General features: G+C 41.0%; 1 protein-coding gene across 6 annotated transcripts in view; it reads left to right on the plus strand.

Annotated features, from left to right (window-relative positions):
* Positions 1-340: 340 nt before the first annotated feature.
* SFSWAP (splicing factor SWAP) overlaps positions 341-24,597 on the plus strand; it is a 97,735-nt gene continuing 73,478 nt past the window's right edge. For 2 of the 6 annotated variants that reach the window (XM_035099207.2, XM_035099209.2), the window contains exons 1-7: positions 341-831; positions 5,233-5,402; positions 5,959-6,093; positions 10,144-10,232; positions 12,281-12,506; positions 13,552-13,658; positions 15,971-16,106. In XM_035099207.2, coding sequence (XP_034955098.1) covers positions 542-831; positions 5,233-5,402; positions 5,959-6,093; positions 10,144-10,232; positions 12,281-12,506; positions 13,552-13,658; positions 15,971-16,106 — 1,153 coding nt within the window. In that variant the 5' untranslated portion in view covers positions 341-541. Of the gene's footprint in view, positions 832-976; positions 6,094-10,143; positions 10,233-12,280; positions 12,507-13,551; positions 13,659-15,970; positions 16,107-24,597 lie in introns of those variants that run through there. The other 4 variants (XM_035099213.2, XM_035099211.2, XM_035099210.2 and 1 more) reach the window with 4 other exon arrangements.

Genomic DNA, 24,597 nt, shown 5'->3' on the forward strand with positions numbered 1-24,597 from the left:
CAGCCAGCAATGTCCAACAGCCAGGAATGCTGGGAACTGTAGTCCAACAAGATCTGGCGCGCAGCAGGAGCTCTCTTTACCTTTTCTACTCTCTCTTCAGCCGCTTACCCCTTTCCTTAAATCCTGTTTTCAGGTCGGCACTTTCGCCACCGCCCTCCCTCTCTGCTCTTTTAAAAAATGTAATCACGCTTTTCTCCCTCATTCCCTCCGCACGACACGCATCCCCTCAAGCACCCGCCCTCTCTTGCTGTGGCTTCGAAACCCACTCCCCTCCCCTCTTCCTACTGACGAATCTGCTGAAGCTCGACTTCCTTCTCTCTTTCTTTTGCCCTCAGCCGCCGGAAGCGTCCCGGCCGCCATTTTGTCTCGGGCAATGGCGACGCTGCAGGGCCTTGAGAGGAGCCTGTCAGGGGGGATGGAGTCGTCGTCGTCGTCGTCGTGAGTCCGGGGAGATAAGGGAAAACCGGGCGGGCGAGTTAACTTCTCCCCCGCCCCCCTTTGGTTCGGGCGGGAGCAAGACTAGGCCTTCCCTAGCTCGGCGATGTACGTGGGACGGGGCAGCGTGGCGGAGGCCGGTCCGGCGCCGCGGACCATCTTGTCGGTCGGCGGGGCGGCGTCGCGCCCTGCTGCGGCCGCGGCTGCGGGTCCGAGTGGCGGCAATGGCAATGGCAGTAGCAGCAGCAGCGACGGAGGAGGAGGAGGAGGCCGCGTGGAGCTCCTTGTCTTCGGCTACGCGTGCAAACTGTTCCGCGACGACGAGAAGGCCCTTCAGCAGGAGCAAGGCCGCCACCTCATCCCTTGGATGGGAGAGCCCTCCATCATGATCGATAGGTCGGTGCAAGCCAACCCCCCGCCCGCCTATCGCTTCTTCCTTTTCTGTCGTGGTTTTTGGTGTGTGTATGCGTGCGTGTGTATGCGTGTATCTTGCGTGTCACGCTTTCAACGACCCTCTGCCAAGGAGGATAAATAAAGGGAGACCGGGGGCGGGGTTAGGGGAGAGAGAAGGAAAAGGTGGCTCATTATATATATACTGTATATCACACACACACACACACACACACACACACACACTGTACATATATATATACACACACACACACATATATATACATATATGCATATACATATATACATATACACACACTATGAAGGACTATATTATTTTCATGAAATTTAATGCACCGCTTTAATTTTTTTAAGTACCTCAAAACAGTGTACAGAAAGATAAAACAGGAAAAAGAAGGGGGGGAGACTACAGCTATGCCAGAAGTTAAAATACTAAAAGCATTAAGATTCACCTCTGCATCTGGGCAGACTTGTCTAAACAGGAATGTTTCCAGCAGGCGCTGAAAAGTGTACAGTGAAAAGGAGGCGCCTGCTTGATCTCAATAGGCAGGGAGTTCCAAAGTGCTGCAGGTGCTGCCACACTAAACAAATCGGTATTACGTGGCACCTGTTTGTTTCATTTTGTTTTTTGAACAAGAAGAGTATTGTTTTACTCTCATCACCCAATTTTGCAGGCAGCTGTGTTGGTCTGTTTAAGAAAGTGACCGAGGGAAGGAGGAGATAAAACACCCCTAAAAGTTAACAGTAAGGCAGGAGTGGGGAATCGGCATGCTGCCCCCACCAAAAAATGTTTTTGGGACTATAAATCCCATCCTTGACTGCTGACCATGCACTTCAAGCCCAGCAATATCTTGGGAAGGCTACACCTTCCTTACCTCTGGTTCAGTGCCTTTATTAAGGCTCTGATCCTTTGCATACTTAATTATCTGGTGCTTGCTTCTGAGTAAATGTGTAGGGTTATACTGATGGAGCAGTTAAAAGAGAGTAGTGTTCTTTAGTTCCTAGCCTGTTTATTGGTTCCAAGAAAGCTGTTGCCCTTATTTTACTTTTGGGTGGGTGCAAAATCTTCCTTTCTGTCATTTGGTTGTGATGCCAAAAGGGGTAGGGAATTAACTTTAAAGTTGAACAGATTTATCAAGGCATAAGCATCCATGGGCTGGAGCCCACTTTGTCCTCATTTGGCAGATAATGACAAATTTCCATATATATCTGAATTTGTGTGTGTGTCTGTATGCATGTGTTTAATTTTGGGCCTTTATCTTTTTTGACCAAAGCAACATTTAAAAAGAACAAAACCATTAATAACAACTAGGTTAAAGTTAAAACAACAGCACATTGCTAGCTGAGGCCAGCATTTTATGTATTTGGGCTCGATCCCATGGATGTCTACGCCACAATAAAATTGTTCATCTTTAAGGTGCCACTGGGCTCCTTATTGTGGTTGATGTAGCAGACCAACATGGCTACCCCTCTGGATTTGGTGGTGGCATTGATCATACATGACCCATGTGATGGGGACAATGACACAGGACTCATGGGGGGGGGAGCAAGCAGTCTTAGGTAGAAGTGCTTCCTTGTGGCATAGGATTCAGGCTTGCCTTTTGATAACACTTGGTCATTCTAGAAAGCCTCTGGCCTCCCCCAATGCTCACTTCCTTCCTGGCAGAGGGTTAACATATAATGCCCCCCTCCCCCTTGTAGGAGGGTTGTGTATGGTTATATATATTTATATATGCTGGGGTGGGAGTAATCTCCTTTTCAAACCAAACTTCATAATGGCTTCTCCTATGAACTGAAGAAGATGTGCTTTTTTGTTTGTGTACCGGAAAATAAACAAAATAACTTGTATCCTTTTCCTTTGGGTTTTAGATGGGTTTGCAAGTAGCCTAATTTGGGAATGTATCTCCTTTGGCACTGTGTTGGTGGCTGGAACGTTTTGTGATGGTACCTGGAATGTTTTGTACATACTGTACAGCCTTTCCATTCTAACTTCCAGCAAGACCTGTAGACTGATTGACTGTGTCAGCCCTCAAATAAAAGACCCCTTTCCTAGATCACTGTTGAGATTCCGCCTCTTCTGTTGTTTAGCTTATTTCTGTTTCACTCTTCCTTCACTGCTGTCAAGGTGACATCTTTGCAACATCCCATGTGAGGCAGGTTAAGCTGATGCGTAGTGATAGCCTTGTAGTGAATGAGCATCATGGACCCCAAACCTGTGATTCCTGCTTCTTAACATTTACATCTAGTATTGCTTCTGGCATGTGCCAGCAAATGTTTAAGCAGCTGCTACATATGCTGCTGTTTATCTAATTTGGTTCATTATTTTGCTGATTGGAGGTGCACTGGTAGGATTATAATCTGATAGTGATTTTTGACTTGTGGAAACCTTTCTGTTTGCAATGTTTAGGTAATGACTTCTGCAATCTTTGTATATCTTCCTTACACTTGGTAGTGCTTTCAGTTTTGAACAAAACCTCCTAAATGGAGCTTTGTGCCTGGTTGGATAGTCTCAGTGTTGGAGGATTTTCTGCCTGTGCTTTTAGTGGATGGTTAGGTAGGGACTTTTTCACAAATACTACTATACAAGGAGACTGAATCAGATTTTTAAGTAGTGATGAAATCCCCATAACACTCAGCACAGGAAAGTCTGAATGGCTTTGGTTTGAAAAGGGGCACATGGCATATTGTAAACGTTTGCTCCTTCCGTTTCCATTTCACACAAAGCCCCAAATTGAAAGCTAATTTTTGTGTTATGATAAATAATCCCAAAGTGATAGCACTCTTGAACTTAGGCAAAGCGCATGACAAATTACTTTCCTTGGGATGATAAAGTGGGAATTTCTGTAAAGGCCCATTGTATGCCAGTAAAGGCTGAAAATGAATTTTGTACAGAAAACTTATATAGCTACTAGATAATAAAGTGTCTTTTTCCAGGTACACAACCAAACAAGTGTTTTTAGTTTGAAGGATTGGTGAATAAGTGATAAATTGATTATTGGTTGGAATTTGGCTCCATGCTAAGCAAATTGAATAGCAGTGTAAATTCAAGTGTGTTTATGTGCTGCTGGGATTTTCAGTAGGGTTAGGAATGGGGGGACACACACAGTTACTGGGCAGCTTGTAGTCTGGAATGAATCAATTGTGAAGAACGGTGGGAGCAAATTGTAACATATGCTCATGGCCTATAAAGTAAACAATCTACATTTGTAAATTAAGGAGGTTTGACAAACATACATACAACTGTAATACAAAATTGCTTTCAGATGGGCAGGAAAATTTTCATATTTTTCTAGGAATCGAATCCTCATTTTTATCTTGAGCAGTCCAAAATTGTTCATCTTCATCAGAAGATGAAATAACATTGGTATTGAGATACTCAAGGCCAAAACTCCTGTGGGAAAATGCTTTTGGTAATCTGTTGCTTGTTGCGTTATTTTTTATTTTAAGCTGGTCAGACTTTTATGCAGTGTCCATCTCGGACTGGTGGAATTCATTGCTGCGTTTCTGTCAACTCACTTTTTCCAAATCAAATGGAGACCATTGGATTATTACTAACATTCTTCAATAAACTAAACCAATGTTGCACAAATAATTCCACAGAAATTATTAGACAATAAAAATGATTACTAAGCTACTTACCGATCATACATTTGTTGCACACACTTCAGTTTACAAAAATATCTTTGATTACCTGAGGGTGATTCTTACTTGCCAAAGGTGACTAAATGAATAGCTGTTTACAAGCCCAGAATAAACCATTTAACTGTATTTAAGGAGACTTCTGTATCTCTTGAGCATTACGGTATTTTTAGTACTTTCTGTAGAGAACCTCCTTAAATTGCACATATGTTACTGTTCCTATATATGTGTGTCTCTCTATCACATAATCAGCACTTCTTTCCTCAGCCAAATGGCTAGGGGTCGAGCCTAGCCATGATTTTACCTCCAATGGACGCAAGTTTCTTTGGTGAAGATTTCTCCTGAGAGTTCGAGACTAGCAGAAAGAAGCGAGGAAATTGCGACCGTTTGGTTCTTACGGATAGGTATTTATGTATTTGGGTTTGTGTAAATGTAACATATTGCCTTTCCACAAAAAATGTGTATTTTATCAAGGGTGTTGAATGGTTGAACCATAAACGGTAAGAACAATAGAGGAATTGGTTCTTTTTTAACTAGTAAGATCTTTTGTAATAGTCTTAAAGGGGGATTTGAAACCTATATTTTTTTAAAAAAAAAATTGTAGTGGGTAAGAAATGATTAGTCAGATTAAAATACTGATTTAATTCATATTAAATCTTTTTTTTCAAATGTGTGTGGTAAGTATTTGTATAGTGGCAGAAACTAAAGCCCAAAGTTCTTCCATTGACCATATATTTCATGTTGCAGGTATGATGGGCGTGGTCACCTGCATGACCTTTCTGAATATGATGCTGAATATTCCACATGGAACAGAGATTACCAGTTGTCTGAAGAGGAGGCTAGAATAGAAGCCCTCTGTGATGAAGAGAGGTATTTAGCCTTGCGTACGGACTTGCTTGAGGAGGAGGCAAGGCAAGGTATTGCTCAAGGACAACTTCCTGAGTTAGAACACATTTAATTGAATATAACTTTTTAAAAAATTCGTTCCCACTCATTATATACTCACTCTTTCTGATATTATTTTGACAGTACCCAGTGGATTCGAAAAGCAAGCGTCTTTGCGTATCTGAGAGGACCTCAGGATAGTTTATATGTAGAGCCACACAGAATTTGCCCAAGTTTTGAGGGCAGGCTGAGAATTGAGACACTTTAAACTGTTCTTCTTTAACAGTATTGTATCAATTAAAAAGTTCATGTCTTTGTCTTTGTTTTAAGTAGAATGATTTAACTCTTAAGACACTTATCTCAGCAGGAGAAAACTGATCATCCAGACAAAACCAAAAAAAGCATATGCCTTCTGCCCCCTGGGGCTGACACAAGTCTCAGTGACCACAGATGACCTGTGTGGTGCATTTGCTGTAAATGGTTGTGGTTGAATGTTAGGTTTCAAACCATTAACATACTTTGAAAAAATAAAAGTCTTGTGGGAGTTTTGTGTTCATTTTTTAATTGAATTTTGCATTTTTATTCAAGAGGAAGAATATAAGAGACTCAGTGAAGCTTTGGCAGAAGACGGTACCTATAATGCAGTGGGATTCACTTACAGTAGTGATTATTATGATCCTTCGGAGCCCACTGAGGAGGAGGAACAGCCTTCAAAAGCAAAAGGTAAGATTCTATGGATTAGGGAGAGTACCTTTTTCTTCAGAAATAATACTTTCAGGCTCAGAATGTGAACTGTATGAGAGATCTAGAAAAACAATCTTGTTGAAGATGCATTATCATCCTATGCCATTTGTAAAATTATCTGAGCAAACCGAGAGTTTTGTGATTATGCAAATAGGCAAACTTCTGTTATTTTCTGTGTTTCCTGGGGACTCCAATGTTATGGATGCCAGAGATGTCCCTCTAAAGCAGGAATGAGAGACCTGTGCGTATTCAAAGGTTATTGAACTCCAGTGATCAGCTCCAGCCAACATAGCCAATGATCAGGGGTGCTTGGAGTTGTAGCTCAGCAGCATTTGGATGGCAACTGATACTCCATCCTGATTTGAGGAAAGACATGTGGTTGCATGAAGCCTTTAGTTTTGTATTTATAGCAAGGAGACAAGAGTTCAAATTGTTTTGCCTTTTTCTTTTACCGGTAGTAGTTCACCTCTATATTTAGTAGATTTTTAAAACTTGTGATTATCAAAGAGTCATGCATTAACCTCAACACAAAGTTTTTTATTTCCCTTTGTGTTTCTTTTCTGGGAACTTCAGCTGTACAAGAATTATTAAAGTTGGGAAAGGGGCTTGTTAATTGCATAACATGTAATTAACACATTCATCCTAGAAATTAGAAGGTTGTATTTTTTTTAAAAAAAAGGCTCTAAAAGTAATAAAATAAAATATGAAAACAGAAAACCTCATACTAATCAAGATCTATTAAATGTATAGTGTTTGCTTTAAAAAATACAATTCCCTTCAGTATTTCATTTTTTGTTACAGTTGGCCATGTTTGTGTAGAGCCAGTGTGGTGTAGTGGTTAAGAGTGGTAGACTCCTAATCTGGGGAACCAGGTTCGTGTCTCCGCTCCTCCACATGCAGCTGCTGGGTGACCTTGGGCTAGTCACACTTCTTTGAAGTCTCTCAGCCCCACTCACCTCACAGGGTGTTTGTTGTGGGGGAGGAAGGGAAAGGAGAATGTTAGCCACTTTGAGACTCCTACGGGTAGTGATAAAGCGGGATATCAAATCCAAACTCTTCTTCTACTACTTATGTTAATCAGTGGAGACACATGGACAAACTGAAATGAAATTATTCAAGGCTGCAAAAGCTTTCTGGGAGGATTCTGCCTTGTCATAGAATATCAAATTTGTGGTTATTTTAAATACCCTCTCCTAAGAGAGAATTGCTTTAATGCAGTACAGAAGCTCAATATTCTTTTATAAACACACTGAGGAATTTTCTATGCAGTCAGAAACAAGAGAACTCTGTAGTGATTGTCAGCTTTTGGTAAGAGCTCTGTTTTTGTTGCTGCCAAAACTGCCTGTGGATGAAGGCAAGGGGAGCTGACATTTAGTTAGTTAGTTAGTTAGTTAGTTAGTTAGTTAGTTATGGCCCAGGTTGTTCAGGTTATCTAAATACTATTTGAGAATAGCGACTTAGAATTTTAAAGAGCATAGAAGTAGCTGTTTTCTTGTTCAATTAACATGTCTGGTTTCCCTCCCCTAGACGCTCTTTTGAGAAACTCAAAATTCTTTTAACACTTAGTAATGGCAAAATTCACTGTTGTGTCAAATCTTACAACACACTTCTAGAGTTTTAGCACCACTGGAGTGAAACAAATGTTCTTAAGGCAGATCATTAAAGCAGGCTCCCTGTAGTGAACTTAGTTGTCTCAAAGTGTCTTCCAAAACAGGAGGTAGAACAGTAGTTTTACAGAAAACCGTTGAAAATGTTGGAGAAGTGTAGGTACGGTAGGTTAAGTCTCTTCATCTGCTCCATGTCTTGCAGTCCCTGCAGATTTAGGACAAAAAGTAGACTGAACACTTCCCAGCTCTTTTGGCTTGTGTCGTACCATAATAGTTGTCAGTGCAGTACAGAATTCTACAATTGAAGCAGAAATCCAATTGTTTATCTGCTTTATCTTTATCCAACTTTTCTGACAATTGTGTCCCAAAGTGGTTTACATCAATAATAATTAAAGCAAAATAATCAGGCCTGGCCATCAGGCTAATAGATTAAAAAGGCAAGGCACAGAAGGGAAGGAAAGTCATGGGAAAGAATAGAGGGAACTCCGTTCTTCAAAACTTAGAATTAAGTAGTATGCTGTAAGCAGGTATGTAGTCATTTGAGGCCAGGGCGATTTCCCCCTTGCTGGAGTTATCATTTGAATAGCAATAGGTTCTTGTTCGTTTTGGCTGATAGATGGGACCCATGTGCCCATTCCCCTTGTTTCTGCAGCCTCTGTGTAACTGGCAGTTGATTGAATTGAGTTATTTTTGGGTGTGGAAAGCAAGCTCCCTGCATCTGTTTTTATCTCTGGCCAGTGGATGGGGCTGGTTGAGCTGTCTCTTTCCTTTGTGTTCTTCCTTGGTTCCCTGGCCAATGTGATGCCTTTCAGCTGTGCCATCCCAGGGCAATCCTATCCTGAGCCCATTGATTTTGTGTATCATAATCATATGACCTATACCATCTGTCAGTAGGAACCATTTTGTATAATGGAAGCATATCTGACTACAGCAAATGAAAAGTCATAGGTGTATTAGAACAATATAGCAATGTCAAAAACATTTCAATGAAATTCTTTTGTTGTCAAGTTTTGTATCCTTTTGTGTTCTTATTAGATAACTCCAAACCCTGGTTGAGTGAGGTTGGTGTTAATTATGGCTGTGAGAATTCACAAAGGGGAGGGGAGGCAACATATCGATTCTGTGTTAAGAGCTCAGGTTATTAACACTTTGTGTGCCCACTGTGGTTTTATGTTGTCACAAAAGCACTCGCACAGATTGCCTTTGCCTGATTTTAAGAGTCTTTTACTTTTGTTCCTCTGCAACCCCCTGTGCCCATCCTATGCTGGCTCAGGAGGGTCCTCCACCCTCTGGAGAGCCTTCAGATGATGGGGAGGGGGGCAGGGGAGGGAGCAAGTGTCTTTAAAAAGAAAAGCAAGTGAAAACCAGTGCAGATCATGGCTTGAAGTATAGTAAATATTGGGTGAAGTTTAATTGCATTATATATTAACTGCACCTCTGTGCTTTTTGTTGTATCCTTAAGAATGCTTTAGGATTACATGAATTAAAGGACTAGGTGCCATTGTACTAGTGAGCCTCTCTATTTACTGATACTAATTGAGTTGAAAGGAATGAGAATTGTAGGATAGGAAGAGGCAGAGGGCAAGGAGAACAATCAGTTCAAAAGCCAGAAGGTGGATTGTATCAATATTCTCAAAAGATTTATTTCTAGCCATTTTCAATTGGCTCTTATTACTGTATATTCCTGCTTTTAAGACTACTTTTAAACCCAGGGAAATCTTCTCAAAAGTCGGGGGTCGTCTTATACGCCGGGTAGTATTTCTTATACGGCGAGTATATCCCAAACTCTCTATTTTAACTGGAAAAGTTGGGGGTCGTCTTATATGCCCAGTCGTCTTATACGCCGGAATATGCGGTAATTGGTTCTGATCCCATGAACCAGGTATGCTGGAATGCCACTTCATTGCAGGTGTTCTATGTCAGTTCCAGGAAACACAGTCTTCCTGTGATGGATTAATTGCTTTGCGATACAAAGATATATAATTTCCGCCATCCTTCTTTGTAAAGATGTGTGTATTTCAGGTGGTGAGGTTGAGAGCTTAATTACAGTCAATAAAAAAGAACCCCAAAGACAAGATATGTAGTAGACTGTCTGTGGCACATGTGGATTTTTAGTTAGATGATCTTCCGTTTGCGGGGTATGGAGTGGGAATTGCTATGAAGTTCCTGGGTGGTTTGAATGTTTCTGTTGTAAATAAACCCTGACAATCTGACTTTATTTGCTGTGCATAATTGCACAATTACCGGTAATCGCAGGCATGAAATTTTTTTGTGGCAAGGATAGGCCAACCAAATAGGAACTATGAAACAAAAAATGAAATTATAAAAAGCATTAAAATATGTAGGAAAAAATGTTAAGAATGTTTATGTGTGTTGTGTTTGAATTGCAAAACTAGCTATTATATCATTTTCTTATTAATAGCTGCGGCGGCCAAGGCAGAACATGTAGAGGAAAATGAAGAACCATTTGTTGCTCCTTTGGGACTGAATGTACCATCTGACGTTGAGCTGGTAAGTGTAGTATGTGTGTGTGTGTTTCAATGTCATATCTGAAACATTTTTAAAATGGCTGAGTTTTTGTTTTTCTGGAGTTACTTGTTATGCAGAAAGAGTTTGGCGATCAATTCTTTAAAAAAATTGTAAAATCTTCCTAGGAATCTTTTCAGAAGTCTTTCTGGTCAGTGCTTGGTGTTAATTGAAATCAGGAGTGCTTGGTGTTAATTGAAATCCGCCCTGACCAACAGGTGGAGGGGAACAGGCAGCCCCTTCCGGCGCCCGAATTAAGGCGCGCCACCAAATGTAAGGTCGGGAGGAGGCATTTCAGGGTGCCCAAACTCTTATGCTGGGCACGTAACAGGAAACGTCCACTCTCAGATTCTGTGAGTGACTGAGAGGTCATGTTTTCTGCTATCTCTGCACTGTAAATACTATGCACAATAAAACTCTTAAAGACAGAGTGGACTTGGGTGTCTTTACTCAGGAGTAGTCGCAACAACACCATTACAGTCAGCTTTATGTGTGTAGACTTTGTGCAAATGTTTTAGCACAGCTTAATAAGACTATGCTTCACCATCTTAAGAATCTGAAGACAGTGTGTTCAGTGTGTTTTCTGTAGACATAAGGAACTGCCAAAGTCCCCAGTTTTGTTCAGAGATAATCAGCATTAGCTTGTAGTCTGTATGCTTCCGCCATATCTGTAGATGCACCCGAAAGCATTTTTTACAGGTCATTTTTCACTGACATATCAGTAGTACTAGCAATCATACCTGCCATATAAGACAACCTGTAATGCCTTTCAGTCAATATCTGGATTATTTACTGGGGTATTTTTTTTCTTAATCTTTCCACAAAGGCAGGTATATATCACAAAAATGTGTGTTTTAAGGTCTTTTCAACTATTGCACATGTCCTTGAGTTGGATTTGTTGGTATGGATTCTTCTTGTAATTCTTTTCCTTAAATATTGTTCCCCTGTTGCTTTTAAAATAACTGCACAATTGGAATTATGCTGAGTTGTTACATAAAGCTGTCGATATAAAATCTGATGCCAACTGTGTAAAGGAAATTGTGCAAAAGGCTGCAATGCATCTTTTTAGAATTATGGAGGTGTGTGTTTTTTTAAAAAAAAGAGGATGAAAATGCATCTCATGTAGGTAATTAAGGAAAATAGAGCTAGTGAAGTGGAAAATTAAACAAAAATTCTGAGCAGTGTACTGCCATAGAGCTCTTAAAGCTCTTAAATGACACATTGCTTTGTATGGTTTAGTTCTTAGAAGGCTAAGTTGTCATAGTCAGCAATAGTGGACAGTGGTGCAGTCATTCTCTTCTCCGTTTAAGGAGGACCTAGTATATACATGCATTATGCTTCTTATTGTTCATCTCTGTGCATGGCATGCAGATGAAGGGCAGCTCTGAAACTAATGTTCTGCTATAAATACTGCTCATCAGAAAGTATGTCCTTGTGAAGTTCTTTTAGATAGTTCCTGTGCCTGTATTGGAAAAGAATCATAGTTGTTTATTGTTGTGGGCAAGCCAAAATGTTGGAGCCAAAATGGGTGTAGAAAAATGAATAACGTAGTTAATTTGAGCATCTTGATTGCTTTCTGAGCAGTTGAATTTGCAGTTACCCAAGCTTTCTAATCTAGATTTTGTAAAATGAGGTCTAGGAGCATTTTTTTGAAAGGTCTTGTACAGCTTGTCACTCCCCAAGCTGAACATGGTCCACCATCCGTGTATTAAGTAGAATTTCTGCAGTTCTAGGTAGCAGTGACATAGTTTGGATGATATGGCATTTCCGTGCTCTCTGGCTTCTGTCACTGTGTTCTAAATGCTACTAGATACTGTGGGCACCAGTAGCTTAAGTTGTAAACTATGTTCGCCTTTGTATTAGAGTTTAAGAAAATGGAGTATATACTAGCTATTTTCATCTCAAGTGGTGAAGCTCAAAGTGGAGATACATCCCTTCTGATTTAGAGTGTGTTTGCTTCAATGGGAGTGGGGAAACTGTGGACAGATTCTCTAAAAGATAAACTGCACAATTATTTTCACTTCTTTTCCTAGCCACCAACAGCAAAAATGCATGCAATCATAGAACGGACTGCAAATTTCGTCTGCAAGCAGGGGGCTCAGTTTGAGATTATGTTGAAGGCAAAACAAGCTCGGAACTCTCAGTTTGACTTTTTGCGGTTTGACCACTACCTCAACCCTTACTACAAGTTTATTCAGAAAGCTATGAAGGAGGGGCGATATGCTGCCACTTCAGAAAAGAAAAAAGAAGAGGAAAAAAGTAGGTTTAATACTTTTTTAAAACGACACTGGCTGTGCAGCAGCTTATGTATTTCTTGTCTAAATTATTCCAGCATCTTGATGGATAAGAGAAGTGTTCTCTTAATTCTTGTTGTAAATATTGCATGCAGTTACCAAAGGCTATGTATCTTGCTGGCAGATAATTATGAGAAGTTTAAATATGTTAGAATAAGGGGCTTCCAGGGCATAGTCTAATATTCAGCTAAGTTGCTTTTTAATTTAAATCTGTTCTGAAAATACCTAAAGTAGTAACTTCAGTCTTTACCTATGATGTGGCTCCCCTAAAGGTATAAGAAAGCAGGCCTTCAGGGAGCATTGTACTTGACACTCCAGTTAGAAAACTAAGTTAGATCATTTAAATAACATTATAAATGTATGTAATATGTAGTTCTATAATAATAATACTGTAAGTTGAGAATATTGTGCATTCATTCTGTTCTGCGAGGCTACATCATTGCAGACTCATTAGGACTTCTACAGGAAGCAGGTTATGCAAGGAGCAAATATGGATGCACAGCAATGGCCACTTGTGGTGGCATAAATAAGATGCACACTATTCAAATGTCTAGAAGGTTTTTGATGGAAATCTACTGTAACCCTCCTATTTGCAGGCTAGGTTTGTACCCAGAAGAAATGTGGCATTTCCTGTAGCCCTCCACTCCTCCTTCTGTGCTGTTCTGGACAGCCTTCTAATCCTCTGGAGCAGATTTTTTTCATAGAGCAGAGGGAGCTGCATTGGGAAGGGGGAATAGGAGAGAATTATTTATCCTCTCTTACATTAGCAAGTGCCTCTACTGGAACAAAAGCCGTTCCATGAGCAGGACAGCAGCCTTGGATTTCACACTTCATTCCTGTGCAACTTTTCTAATGAATACATTGGAAAGCTTTAGATATAGGGTTTAGAGAATTTGATATAATTATTGATTTCCTTATGAATCCTATAGCCTATGCATTTTAACATCCTGCAAGTCACTCCCTTCCATATCTCTGAAATGATAAAACACAACCATACAATTTTTAAACAGATGCAGGGGGTACTGATGATGAAGATGATGACTACGATGGAGATAACTATCTGCACCCAAGCCTCTTTGCTTCTAAAAAGCACAGTAGACTTGAAGAGCTTATGAAGGTATTTTGGCATGCAAAATTTCATTTTAGTGTTTTATATCTTGTTGAGCACCTGTTTTCTTTGTGAGACATCTCAGTTGATAGGTGTTCACAGAGTAGTTCCCTGAAGCCTAAGTTGGAATTTTATACTCTGAATTAGAGCTCTCTGTGCCATATCACAAGCTGCTTCTGAAATTCCCATGTGGGTTCTCCATGCAGCTTGGGGAGATGCTTTTTAGAATATACAGGCTCTGAAAGCCTACCTTGAGTTGTGTAACAAGTTGTATAATGAGTTGTGTAGCCTTTAGAATCTTGGCTAATGATAACACAGTGTTTCCTAGCTGCCATCAGAAACTTTTTATTTTAATTAAACATATTTAAATAAAATAGCTGTTTAAATAATTTCAGTGACTCAGATGTTGTCATAAATCACAAGGTCAAACAGAAGATTCTTCTTGATTAGATTGACTCAGTTAAGAAAACATTTATATTGATTAATCAAGTGCAGTAAGAAAGATACATGTGTGTATATAGAGCTGGTGTGTAATTCACCTTTGCAAAATAGTATGATTTCATCTTTGAGCTTCAGTGGACTAAGATGTCAATGAAGGAGTCCATCCCTCAGTTGCACTATTTCTAGGATACATATAGTAGACCTGGATCTAATATGATGGGATATATATTGTTGAAGACAGGCTTCCACAGTTTGTGGCCTTATGAAATGACTGTTCCTCTAAAGTAGACAAAAATTGCAGGTGAGCCTGTTACTCCATTAGAAAATCCACTAATGGAGAAATACATGGGAGTAGGACTAACTTAAATGTTAGTGAGCAAACTTTCAAGTATTCCAGAACTCTTGCTCAGTCATAAGCAATTTAAAAAACAAACCAAAAATGGAGACGTATTAGAGGAGAAGTCTGCAGCTTGCAATATTCTTAAAATGGAATTAGATGTTATGGGCTGACCCACTCACCGCCATAGCTGCCAAGTTTTCCCTTTTCTCGCGAGGAAGCCTATTCAGCATAAGGGAAAATCCCTTTAAAAAGGGATAACTTGGCAGCTATGCTCACCGCTTCACTTTTGTTTTGCAGACACTGGACTTTTTAAAAGATTTGCCCAGCAACATATTTTTCCTTCCCATTTTTTTCTTGAAAGTCCAGTCTGATGAAGCATTTTAATGAACTTGAAAGCTTGCTGGCATGATAATAATAATAATAATAATAATAATAATAATAATAATAATAATAATAATAATTATTTATACCCCACCCATCTGCCTGGGTTTCCCCAGTCACTCTGGGTGGCTTCCAGCAGAATATTAAAATACAATGATTCATCACTTATTAAAAGCTTCCCTAAACAGGGCTCCCTTCAGATGTCTTCTAAAAGTCTGATAGTTGTTTATTTCTTTGACATCTGATGGGAGGGTGTTCCACAGGGCAGGTGTAACTACAGAAAAGGCCCTCTGCCTGGTTCCCTGTATCTTCTTGCAGTGAGGGAACTGGCAGAAGGCCCTTGGCGCTGGACCTCAGTGTCCGGGCAGAACGATGGGGGTGGAGATGCTCCTTCAGGTATACAGGGCCAAGGCTGTTTAGGGCTTTAAAGGTCAGCACCAACACTTTGAATTGTGCCTGGAAACGTAGTGGGAGCCAATGTAGGTCCTTCATGTGGTCTCGGCGGCCACTCCCAGTTACCAGTCTCACTGCCGCATTCTGGATTAGTTGTAGTTTCTGGGTCAAATAATTAATAATAATAATAATAATAATTTATTATTTGTACCCCGCCCATCTGGCTGGGTTTCCCCAGCCACTCTGGGCAGCTTCCAACAAAGATTAAAATACATTAAAATGTCACACATTAAAAACTTCCCTAAACAGGGCTGCCTTCAGATGTTTTCTAAATGTAGCCCCACGTAGAGCACATTGCAGTAGTCTAAGCGGGAGATAAACAGAGCATGCACCACTCTGGCAAGACATCTTTGTGACCTTTTTGTTAGTATAGATTTAATAGTATTGCCATTGTGCTTGCACTTGTCCTGTTACTGGGATGTGCTTTGGAAAATGGGTTGGGCAAAGATTGTACTGATTTTAATCTTAAAGCATTGTATTAATGGGGAATAATAAACTTCACAGCTTTTATTGCAAATTCATAATAATTGCATTCACAACACAACAAAGCCTTTTGAAACAAATTCCAGGCATATAAAGTTTAAGTGCCCTTTTTGCAGCCTTTTCAAATGCCAATGTGGTAAATTAGTGGTAAGGAATTGGGTATGGTGGGGGCATTGAGAAAGAAATTCTGAACTTTTCATACTTTGCTTTCCTCCCCCTTCAGCCTTTAAAGGTGGTGGACCCTGATCACCCACTGGCAGTGCTCGTTCGCAAGGCTCAGGCTGAGAATAACTTGGTTGCCCCACAGCCAGCTGAGGGAGCAGCTGTTCAGTCGTCACAAATAGAATATTCTTCAGATCGTAAGTACATTGGGATAAGCAGATTAAGCATGTGAGAAGGTTTTTATTTATTAACAGGAGCTAGGAGAGGCAGAACTAATAATCACTAAATAGTATTTTGTAGATGTGCCATTGTTGTCTCAACAGTTTTTCCTTCACATGTTCAGTCAAGCTCCTTTAATGTATCTGTCAGGTTTGGAGACATGAATAGAATTCTCTTGTCGTTTTCTAATTGATCTCTCTGCTCTGCAAAGTTGCATTTTAAAGGCCAGTTTTTGTTTTCAACAGGAGCATACGTGCCCATTGTGTATAAGATCAAACTAATGCTTGCTTTGGAGACGCTGACAGCTTTCCTTTGGGAATATATATTCCCAGTTTTCCAAGAGGTTCAGAGTGACTTGGATATTTGATCTGTATGAAAATGTATTCAGGCATGTAGGGTGAAGTAGGTAAAGTCATGGTTAATGTATTCAGTGAAAGACAAAATTTGATTGAATGATGAGCATTTTTAGATTGTGCTTGAAGGCATGAAAGAGGTGTTGCTGGCTTTGAAACTTTAGCAAATGTCTTCCTCAAGTGCATAATTTAGTTTTCTGTTCCTAACTTGTGCAAGAAACCTATGGCTGTATGTACCAGACTTTGGATTCCATGGGCATGTGTGGCAATTTTTTAAAATAGGTTGAAATAGGAGGCCTTATACACTCAAAATGACAGCATGTTTTCTTGATGAGATCCCAAATAAAGGCAGGCACCTCTTCAGAGCTGCTGGATATGGGATTCAATATTGCTTTCTAGTTTCTGACCGTACCCTTTGCCCAGTCAGTCAGCCAGTGCCTAGAAATTGGATTGTGCGCTCTGGCCAATAGGGCTATTTCAGGATTCCCCTATATATCAGTTAGTTGCATGAGGCAATTTTGGTGCATTGTTAATATCTCACAATGGTGTCACTATCTGTATATTGGAATTGACGAACGATCAATACCGCATGGTGTCTCACCGCCCCCTGCCACTGGCTATCCCAAGAGTCATGGTAGTAGTAGTATACATAAACGAGACTTGCAAGATGGCCTATTTTTAGGAGGCACCCTTCTTCTCTTTCAACAGATTAGTGTTCCTCAATCCACAATTTGGACTTGTTTTGTATGCTTTCACCCATGGTGTGGAAAGCAGCTGTTGAATCATGAGGTCCTGCATTTATTTTGAACTAGTGTCTTCAGCCCGTTAAATAAACGGGCGCTAGAACGCATGCCGGCTCCTCTATCCGGTGCTCCGCGCAGCGCTGATCAGTGCCGACCCGGCAGGCCGCCAGATCAAGGAAGCGGCCTGCCGGGTCGGCACCCAGCAGCACTGCACGAAGCACCGGGGGACTGGCGGCGGGGAAGGCAGGCAGGCGCTTGCTCTATTGCCTGCTTGCATTCCCCACCGCCTGTCACACGAAGATCGGCGGGCGCTGCTGGCCGGGGTTTGTCAACCCCGGCAAACAGCGCCCGCCGATCTTCGGCTGTCCCCCGATGCACTACGGCTCGGGGAAGCAGGCAGGGAGACGCAACAGCCCGCAGCTTCCCGGGCTGTTGCGTCTCCCTGCCTGCTTCCCCAAACCAAAGCGCGCCGGGGGGGGCCTTTTCGCCGTTTGCCTTCCCCGAGCTAAGGGGGAGGCAAACGGCAAAAAGCCCCCACCACGTCGCAATTCGGCTCCGGGACTGGCTTGGCGGTGGCGGGAAGAAGGGGAGGAATTCCTCTCCTTCTTCCCGCCACCGCCAAGCCAGTCCGCAGCGGGGGCTTTTCGCCGTTTGCCTTCCCCCCAGGGGGAGGCAAACGGCGAAAAACCCCGCCGCGCCATACTTCGGTTTGGGGACTGGCTTGGCTGCGGCGGGAAAAGGGAGGAATTCCTCTTCTTCCAGCCGCCGCCAAGCCAAAGACGGCTTCCCTTGGCGCCCGCTGCCGCTTCGGCTTCCTCGGGGAAGGCAAGCAGGCGGGCTGTCTGCCTGCTTGTGTTCGCCGAGGAAGCGCCGTCCCATGCCGGCGGTGCGCGGCCAGGCTGCCGGGGGGAGTGCTTCTTTCCCCCGCCGCCTCACCACGCACCTCCAGCATGAGACTGGGCTTCGGAGCGGCGGTTGGCGGAGCGGCGGTTGGCGGTTGTCCCTCCGTCCAATCCCTGTGTCTCTGGGGTACATGCGCAGTACCCCAGGGACACACGGGACAACTTGGACTTTATTATATAGGATAAAATAAATGTGTGGTTCTTGTACTTTAGTTATTGCCTTCACTGCACATTAGAAGAGAGGTTGGGAGGTGTTTTCAGTCTTTCATTTTCACCATGCAGAGGTCAGCTAGAAGAAATATTGTCATTCAAAGTAGCTCTCAAGAAACATGCTTGTCTTGCAACAGTAGACAGTCATTGATAAAAGTTGGCATGGCTGTCTCAACATTTTATGAAAAACAAAACTGATCAGACTGTCAGAAAAAACAGTTCTGGCCTCCTTTTGAAAATATGTTTCTGATCTGTCGCTAGAGAATAAAACATGTAATTGTTCTGAACAGCATATAAATTTCAGTACTGCGTGTTCAGGTTGACTGTTGCTGCAAGGAAGAGAGCTTGCTTGAATGATTGTTTTTAATGTACACAAAAATATACTTTCCGGCAAACATTCAATCAGATGTCAGAAATTGAGGCTCAGGGGTTTCTGTGGAATCTTGGTAGTGACACAGTAGCAAAAATGCTTTATTGGTGAGACTGCAGTTCGCTAAAGCGCTTCAATATTACAATTCTGGAGTTATTCCACTGTAGTCAATAGGACGATTTCAAAGTGATTTGAAGAGTGCAAACTCAGCGTATATGCTGCTGATTCTAATTATGCAATCCATACAAAAATGGTTATGCAGATAATTTGAGTGTAATTTCATCTTGTTAAAAGATGAAGAATAGAAGATCTTTGATAAAGGGATGAAGGCTCAAAGGTTCATGTATGCCTTTCCTTTGCTCAGTGGTGTTCTTTTCTTTTTTCTAAAAAAGAAAAGAAAAAAAGAATTAGTAACTGATGGCTGTAATTTCTTCTTACTAATCATACTGATCTGCAGATACAGTACTGTGCTTGTATAGACAATATTTCAGTCTAGCTGAGGCAAATGCAGGGCATTATGACTTGAGTGCCATAAATCACAATGATGTAGCGCAGGCATGCCCAACAGGTAGATCGTGATCTACCGGTAGATCACTGGTAAATCATTGGCTCCCCCAAAGAAGCTGAACAACTGTGGCTTCCCTAAAGAAAGTTCAACATTTTACCTTCCCCCTGAAAAAACTCAGCAACTTTGACTTGAACACCCCCAAAATGGACCTTCCTCCTTCCTAAAAAAAGCTCAAAAACTTTGACCTGAACCCCCCCAAAAGGGGTAGATCACTGCCAGTTTTTAACTCTGTGAGTAGATCACAGTCTCTTGGGAGTTGGCCACCCCTGTAGCTATATGTTAGCCAAATGGTAGTGGGGGTGGTAAGGGGCTGCATAGGTTCCTGAAACCCTGTTGCTTGATGACTGTATGTTCTTGGTATACTCACAGTCATTGCTGCTACTTTGCAAGGCATTGGTCCTGTACATTTTTGTTCCAGGCCATAGGTGTTGGACAGTCACCTGCAGTTGATATGCAGTTTAAGTCCCAGGTCGTGACATTATCCATTCAGCTCACTTATTCTCTGTGGAGTGGAGAGAACTCAGAGGTGGGAGGATTGAGGCGAATGGCCACAAGCATACGGTCTCCCAACAGTGGAGGTAGAACATGGCAATTCATCTTACTCCTCCCATCTCGAAGTTCTGTCCACTCCATAGAGAAGAACACCTACGGCCTGGAACGAAAAGGTATGACCCAACTACCATTTGAGCCTTTACCAGAGATCTTCTGTTCTTTGTCTTTTAACAAGATAAAATTATACTCTGTCAAATTATATGCAAAACAGTTTTTGTATGGATTGCATACACTATTTGAGATCGTATGCCTCTGAATGTCAGTCGCTGGGAATCACGTGGGGAGAGTGCTGTGACACTCAAGTCCTGTTTGTGGGCTTCACATGGGCAACTGGCTTGTTATGAAATTCTGGACTAGATCTAGCAGGCCTCTTATACTCATATGGTGTGTGATGCAGCTGAAGCTATGCAGGGATGGTTCTGAATACAGTGGTACCTCGACTTACGAAGGCGATCCGTTCTGCAGCGCTCTTCGTAAGTTGAATCCTTCGGTTGTCGAAGCGTCCATTTTGCACATGCGTGAAGCGCACTTCTGCGCATGCGCCGACCACGCATGCCACTTCTGCGAAGGCACAGAATGCACGCGCGATAAAAAGACTTCCGGGTTTGCCGACTTTGTAAGTCAAAACCTTCGGAAGTCGAGTCATTCGGATGTTGAGGTACCCACTGTACAATGCCTCTTCCACCTGCGGATGTAAGAAGTCTCTAAATGGGATGTACAAACAGTAAGGCCCTAGGTTTGTCAATGGAAGTCAGGAGGGAGAGGACAAACTTGGTGCAAAACACAACCCACTTGGTGCCCTTTGTACATTCACAGTGAAATACTATGTCCAGTCAGAACTATGTACAGTAAGAACAACTGTCCTCGGTTCCATCATAGAGGAATGGTAGTAAATAAATACAAGAGTAAATGAATGTCAAGTCCATCTTACTTGGTGTGCTGTGCAGATACTTGATCTTTTACAGATACTTGATCTTTTACAGGTTGCAAACTTGCAATATTATAAGAAGAAAAAAACACAGGCGCTCTGGGTGCCATTTAGTACCAAATTTCCACTTGCACAGCACTATGAAGTACACATGACCTTGTTCATAACCAATTACATACCGGTATTAAGTAGCCTCATCGAAAGTACTTGTGTCTCATTTAAATAAGTAATCAATATATATTTTAAAACATGCAAGAGTTGGGTAGCTTGGAAAGAAATATAGAAAATTAATCTCAAAATTATTCAGAACCTATCAATGATTTCAAAGTGCAGTCTTCTCACACATACACCTCCCTCTGAAAATAAACCTGTCCATTCAAAAATGTACATTCTCTGGCCTGTAAAATGTATAAGTGATTATATTATAAATAAGTTGAGCAGTTTAACTGAGGAAAGGATAAAGTAAATGATCTAGGATAATGTGATATACAGGTGTATATACTCATGGAACTTTGCTCTTGGTTGGAAGTAACAGCCTAGCATTTTTGTAGATAATACTTCTAGACAAACTTGCACAAACTACAGTAAGACAAGATAACCTTGGGAAATGGATAAATCAATTGAGAAAGTGCTTGCAGCTGATATTTCGAGACAAATGGAAAGGTTCAGTTTGAGCAAAAAAAAAAAAAGTCAACCGGCAAATTGGTCTTTTAAAAGCATGTAGCATAATCCACAAGGCTGTCTCTCCAGACCAGTAACAAAATTGCTGTGATTTGCAATGAATAGTAAATTTCTCATTGACTTCAGTGAGAACAGGATCAGTGCCATTTAGTTTTGTTACAGGTGACACAGTGAAGAATTTCCTACAGTAGTGACAGGCAATGTCCCATTTACATGTGGTATTTTCATCTGTACTTGCAGCCACAGAAGGAATTGGCTTGCCAGATACTGCTGTTTGTAATTATGTCTGTTGTGATGCATCTTTGGGCATGATGTGCAGGAAATAATATGGAATCTTGTTATATAAGTGGAGATTGCATGGGAACTTGAGTGAACTGTCAAGTTTTTAAAAATCCTTCCCTAGAATTAGCAGGAATTTGGAATTGAGTCCAACAAAGATAGGCGTTACCCCTCCCTTAGGTCTGCTTTAAGCCCATATATTTAAAATGATAATCAACACATGTGATTAACTAGTGTTGACTGCAGTGATTTAAATATCAGTCCATTGCTCTGCAGAAATCACTCTGGACTTCAAACACAAATGTGATTACAGAAGTTTACTAATTAGTGTTAGTTTCTCTTACATCAGTTTTATGGTGATACGTTTACATTAACAGTATTGCTGTTTAAAAGGTTTCTGTAACTTTTATTAATTGTAAATGCCCTCTTATAGCAGGGGTTGAAATACAGTGTGCCTAGAGAGGTAGTTCCTGCTGCCCACAGGATACCCTCCCTCCCTCTTGCTGAAATTACGTGTATGCTTGAAAGATGCATCAGATTGTATCCAGTAAAATAGGTAGCAGAGAATTGTGGTGGTGGTGCTCACTGCACTTTCTGCTGTTTGTAGATGATCCCATGGGCCCAGTAAATTTGGCAATCACTGCATTACAGTTTAGTTTGGGCATTTTAAAAGCAATCTTCTAGTTCATAGTCAGTTTCTTCCTGAAGCTTCAATGTTTAGTATCCCATTTCTTCTAAAAAGGAAGGCTAGGTGTAGATTGGTTGAATTTAAAGGTTTTCGGGATATAGCTGTGACCCTGTGGCTAATAAGAAAACTCATGACAACAAGGAACTGTTCGAGTGTACTCTATTGTTCTAGACCAGGAGCACCCACTCTGTGTATTGTATTTGTAATATGTTAATCTTCAGAGCATATACAGATTGTTTTCCTAAAAGTTGGCTATTCAGCAAGAAATTTTAAATATCTATAATCATATAATATACCTTATAGGTGCCCACATTTTGAGAGTAAAGCATGAAATGATTCATGCATTTTCCTGGAGTCTTACTCTTTTTCTTACACTCTTCTTTCAAGTGAAGAATGTTTCTTTTGCTCTCTTTATTGTTTGCATTTGTTTCCATTGAGAAGGATATTGATTTAAGTAAAGACAAACGAAGAGTTTCTTGTGTTTATAGTTTTCTCAAAGGAATAACTAATGTGACCATGTTATTTCTATCTGTTCTGTATTATCAGTGGCATAGTCGTTTTACTGCATATTAAATATTATAGTGAGTTAAGGGCCAAATGAATGAAGGTCGTAATGCTAATCACCAAATAGTTGTCTTAATAAGTGATTCCTCTATCATTTTGCCTAAACCTAATTTTCTTAGTTATGCTAATTTCCTACAGCGTTGATAAAAAAATATCCCTGAAGACATAATAAAATGAAAGTGGTAGCTGAAAGACAGAATGGGAAAATGTAGTCTAATCACCACAAAGCATATATTTTAATTTCAGTATGCCAGTGTACATTGTAGAGAATTGAGTTGTACTTTGTGTGGGTTTGTGAACATTTGGTTTTCAAGGCTTAAAAAAAGTTTTGCTTGAGGATCAAAATGGTTGGAGATGTTTGCTATTTGTACATGCAGTCACTGAAGAGCCATAGGAAACCTTATACTGTACAGTAGTAGGTTTACCTATTAAGAAGATATGAGCCGTTTTAGATCAGACCAAGGGCCTATTTAGTTCTGTATTCTCTTCCCACATCAGCCTTCTAGGTGACCATGGGAAGCACATTGATGGGCTCGAGTTGCCCATGATGGGGATCAGCCCATCTAGCCCTGTAATGTCTATTTGATCTCCAGGGTCTCAGTCAGAGGCACTTCCCCATTACTTTCTTGCTATCTAGTAACTGGAGAGCTGGGGAGTAAACATGTAAAGTTCACTCTCTACCAATGAGCTATGGTCCATTCTCATAATGGATATATCATGAGCCATTGAAAGTCCAGTCAGTGATAAGTAAGTACCCATTGTTCTTTGGTTTTGACCATTCACTGTATGCAGTGAATGATCCAATACTAGAGGGCTTAAAAAAGCATATGGTAGCTAAGATTCCCAGAATGCTAAACTGCATATTGAATTACTCATAATACAGAGCAATTTCCACACACTCCCCACTATTACAGGGTATGTCACACTATTTGGTTTAGGTTTTCTTAACAGCCACTAAGGAAAACAAGGTCCAAATTTTCCCTACCAGAACCAGCACCTAAAACCAGTGTTATTTGATAGAAAACTGCCTGTCTGAACCCTGCCAGACTCTGTTGTATAATTCAGTCTGCAACTCACTCTCGGCAAAAACTTCAGATGCAATCTAATATGATTCAGTCAGGACCAGATGATAAATTAAACATGCAAATAGGGTCTTATGCATTTTTAATCATGTAATGCTATTGTGTATGGATCCAAATATTGAATACTCCCCACCAACTTGGTTTGCAGTTTTAGGCTCACATACTGGAGCCCCTTTTCCATGGCATATTTCTGGCATGTTGAATATGTCAGCATAAGTAGTCCTTCATATGCTGTTTTTGCAAATATAGTAGTTCAGATATGAAAGATGATAAGTATTTAAATTCCTGTTTTCCCTTCTCATATCTCTTCCCCCTGTACTCATATGCACATGCATTGATGCTTACTCTTTTGGAAACGGTTGGCCTCCCTCGAAACCACTAATGAGCAACATTTTCTGTCTCTCTAAGGAGGGGGATTCAGATCAGCAAGGAAAATGAGTGTTTTTAAATCAACAGTTTGAATAAAACTTCCTACAAGGGTATTTGTGGTTACAGCAGTTAAAACATTCTGGTTTGGTTTGTAACTACAGTTGTACCTTGGTTGCCGAA

Source organism: Zootoca vivipara, chromosome 17 (genome assembly GCF_963506605.1).
Source record: "Zootoca vivipara chromosome 17, rZooViv1.1, whole genome shotgun sequence".
NCBI classification, from domain to species: domain Eukaryota; kingdom Metazoa; phylum Chordata; class Lepidosauria; order Squamata; family Lacertidae; genus Zootoca; species Zootoca vivipara.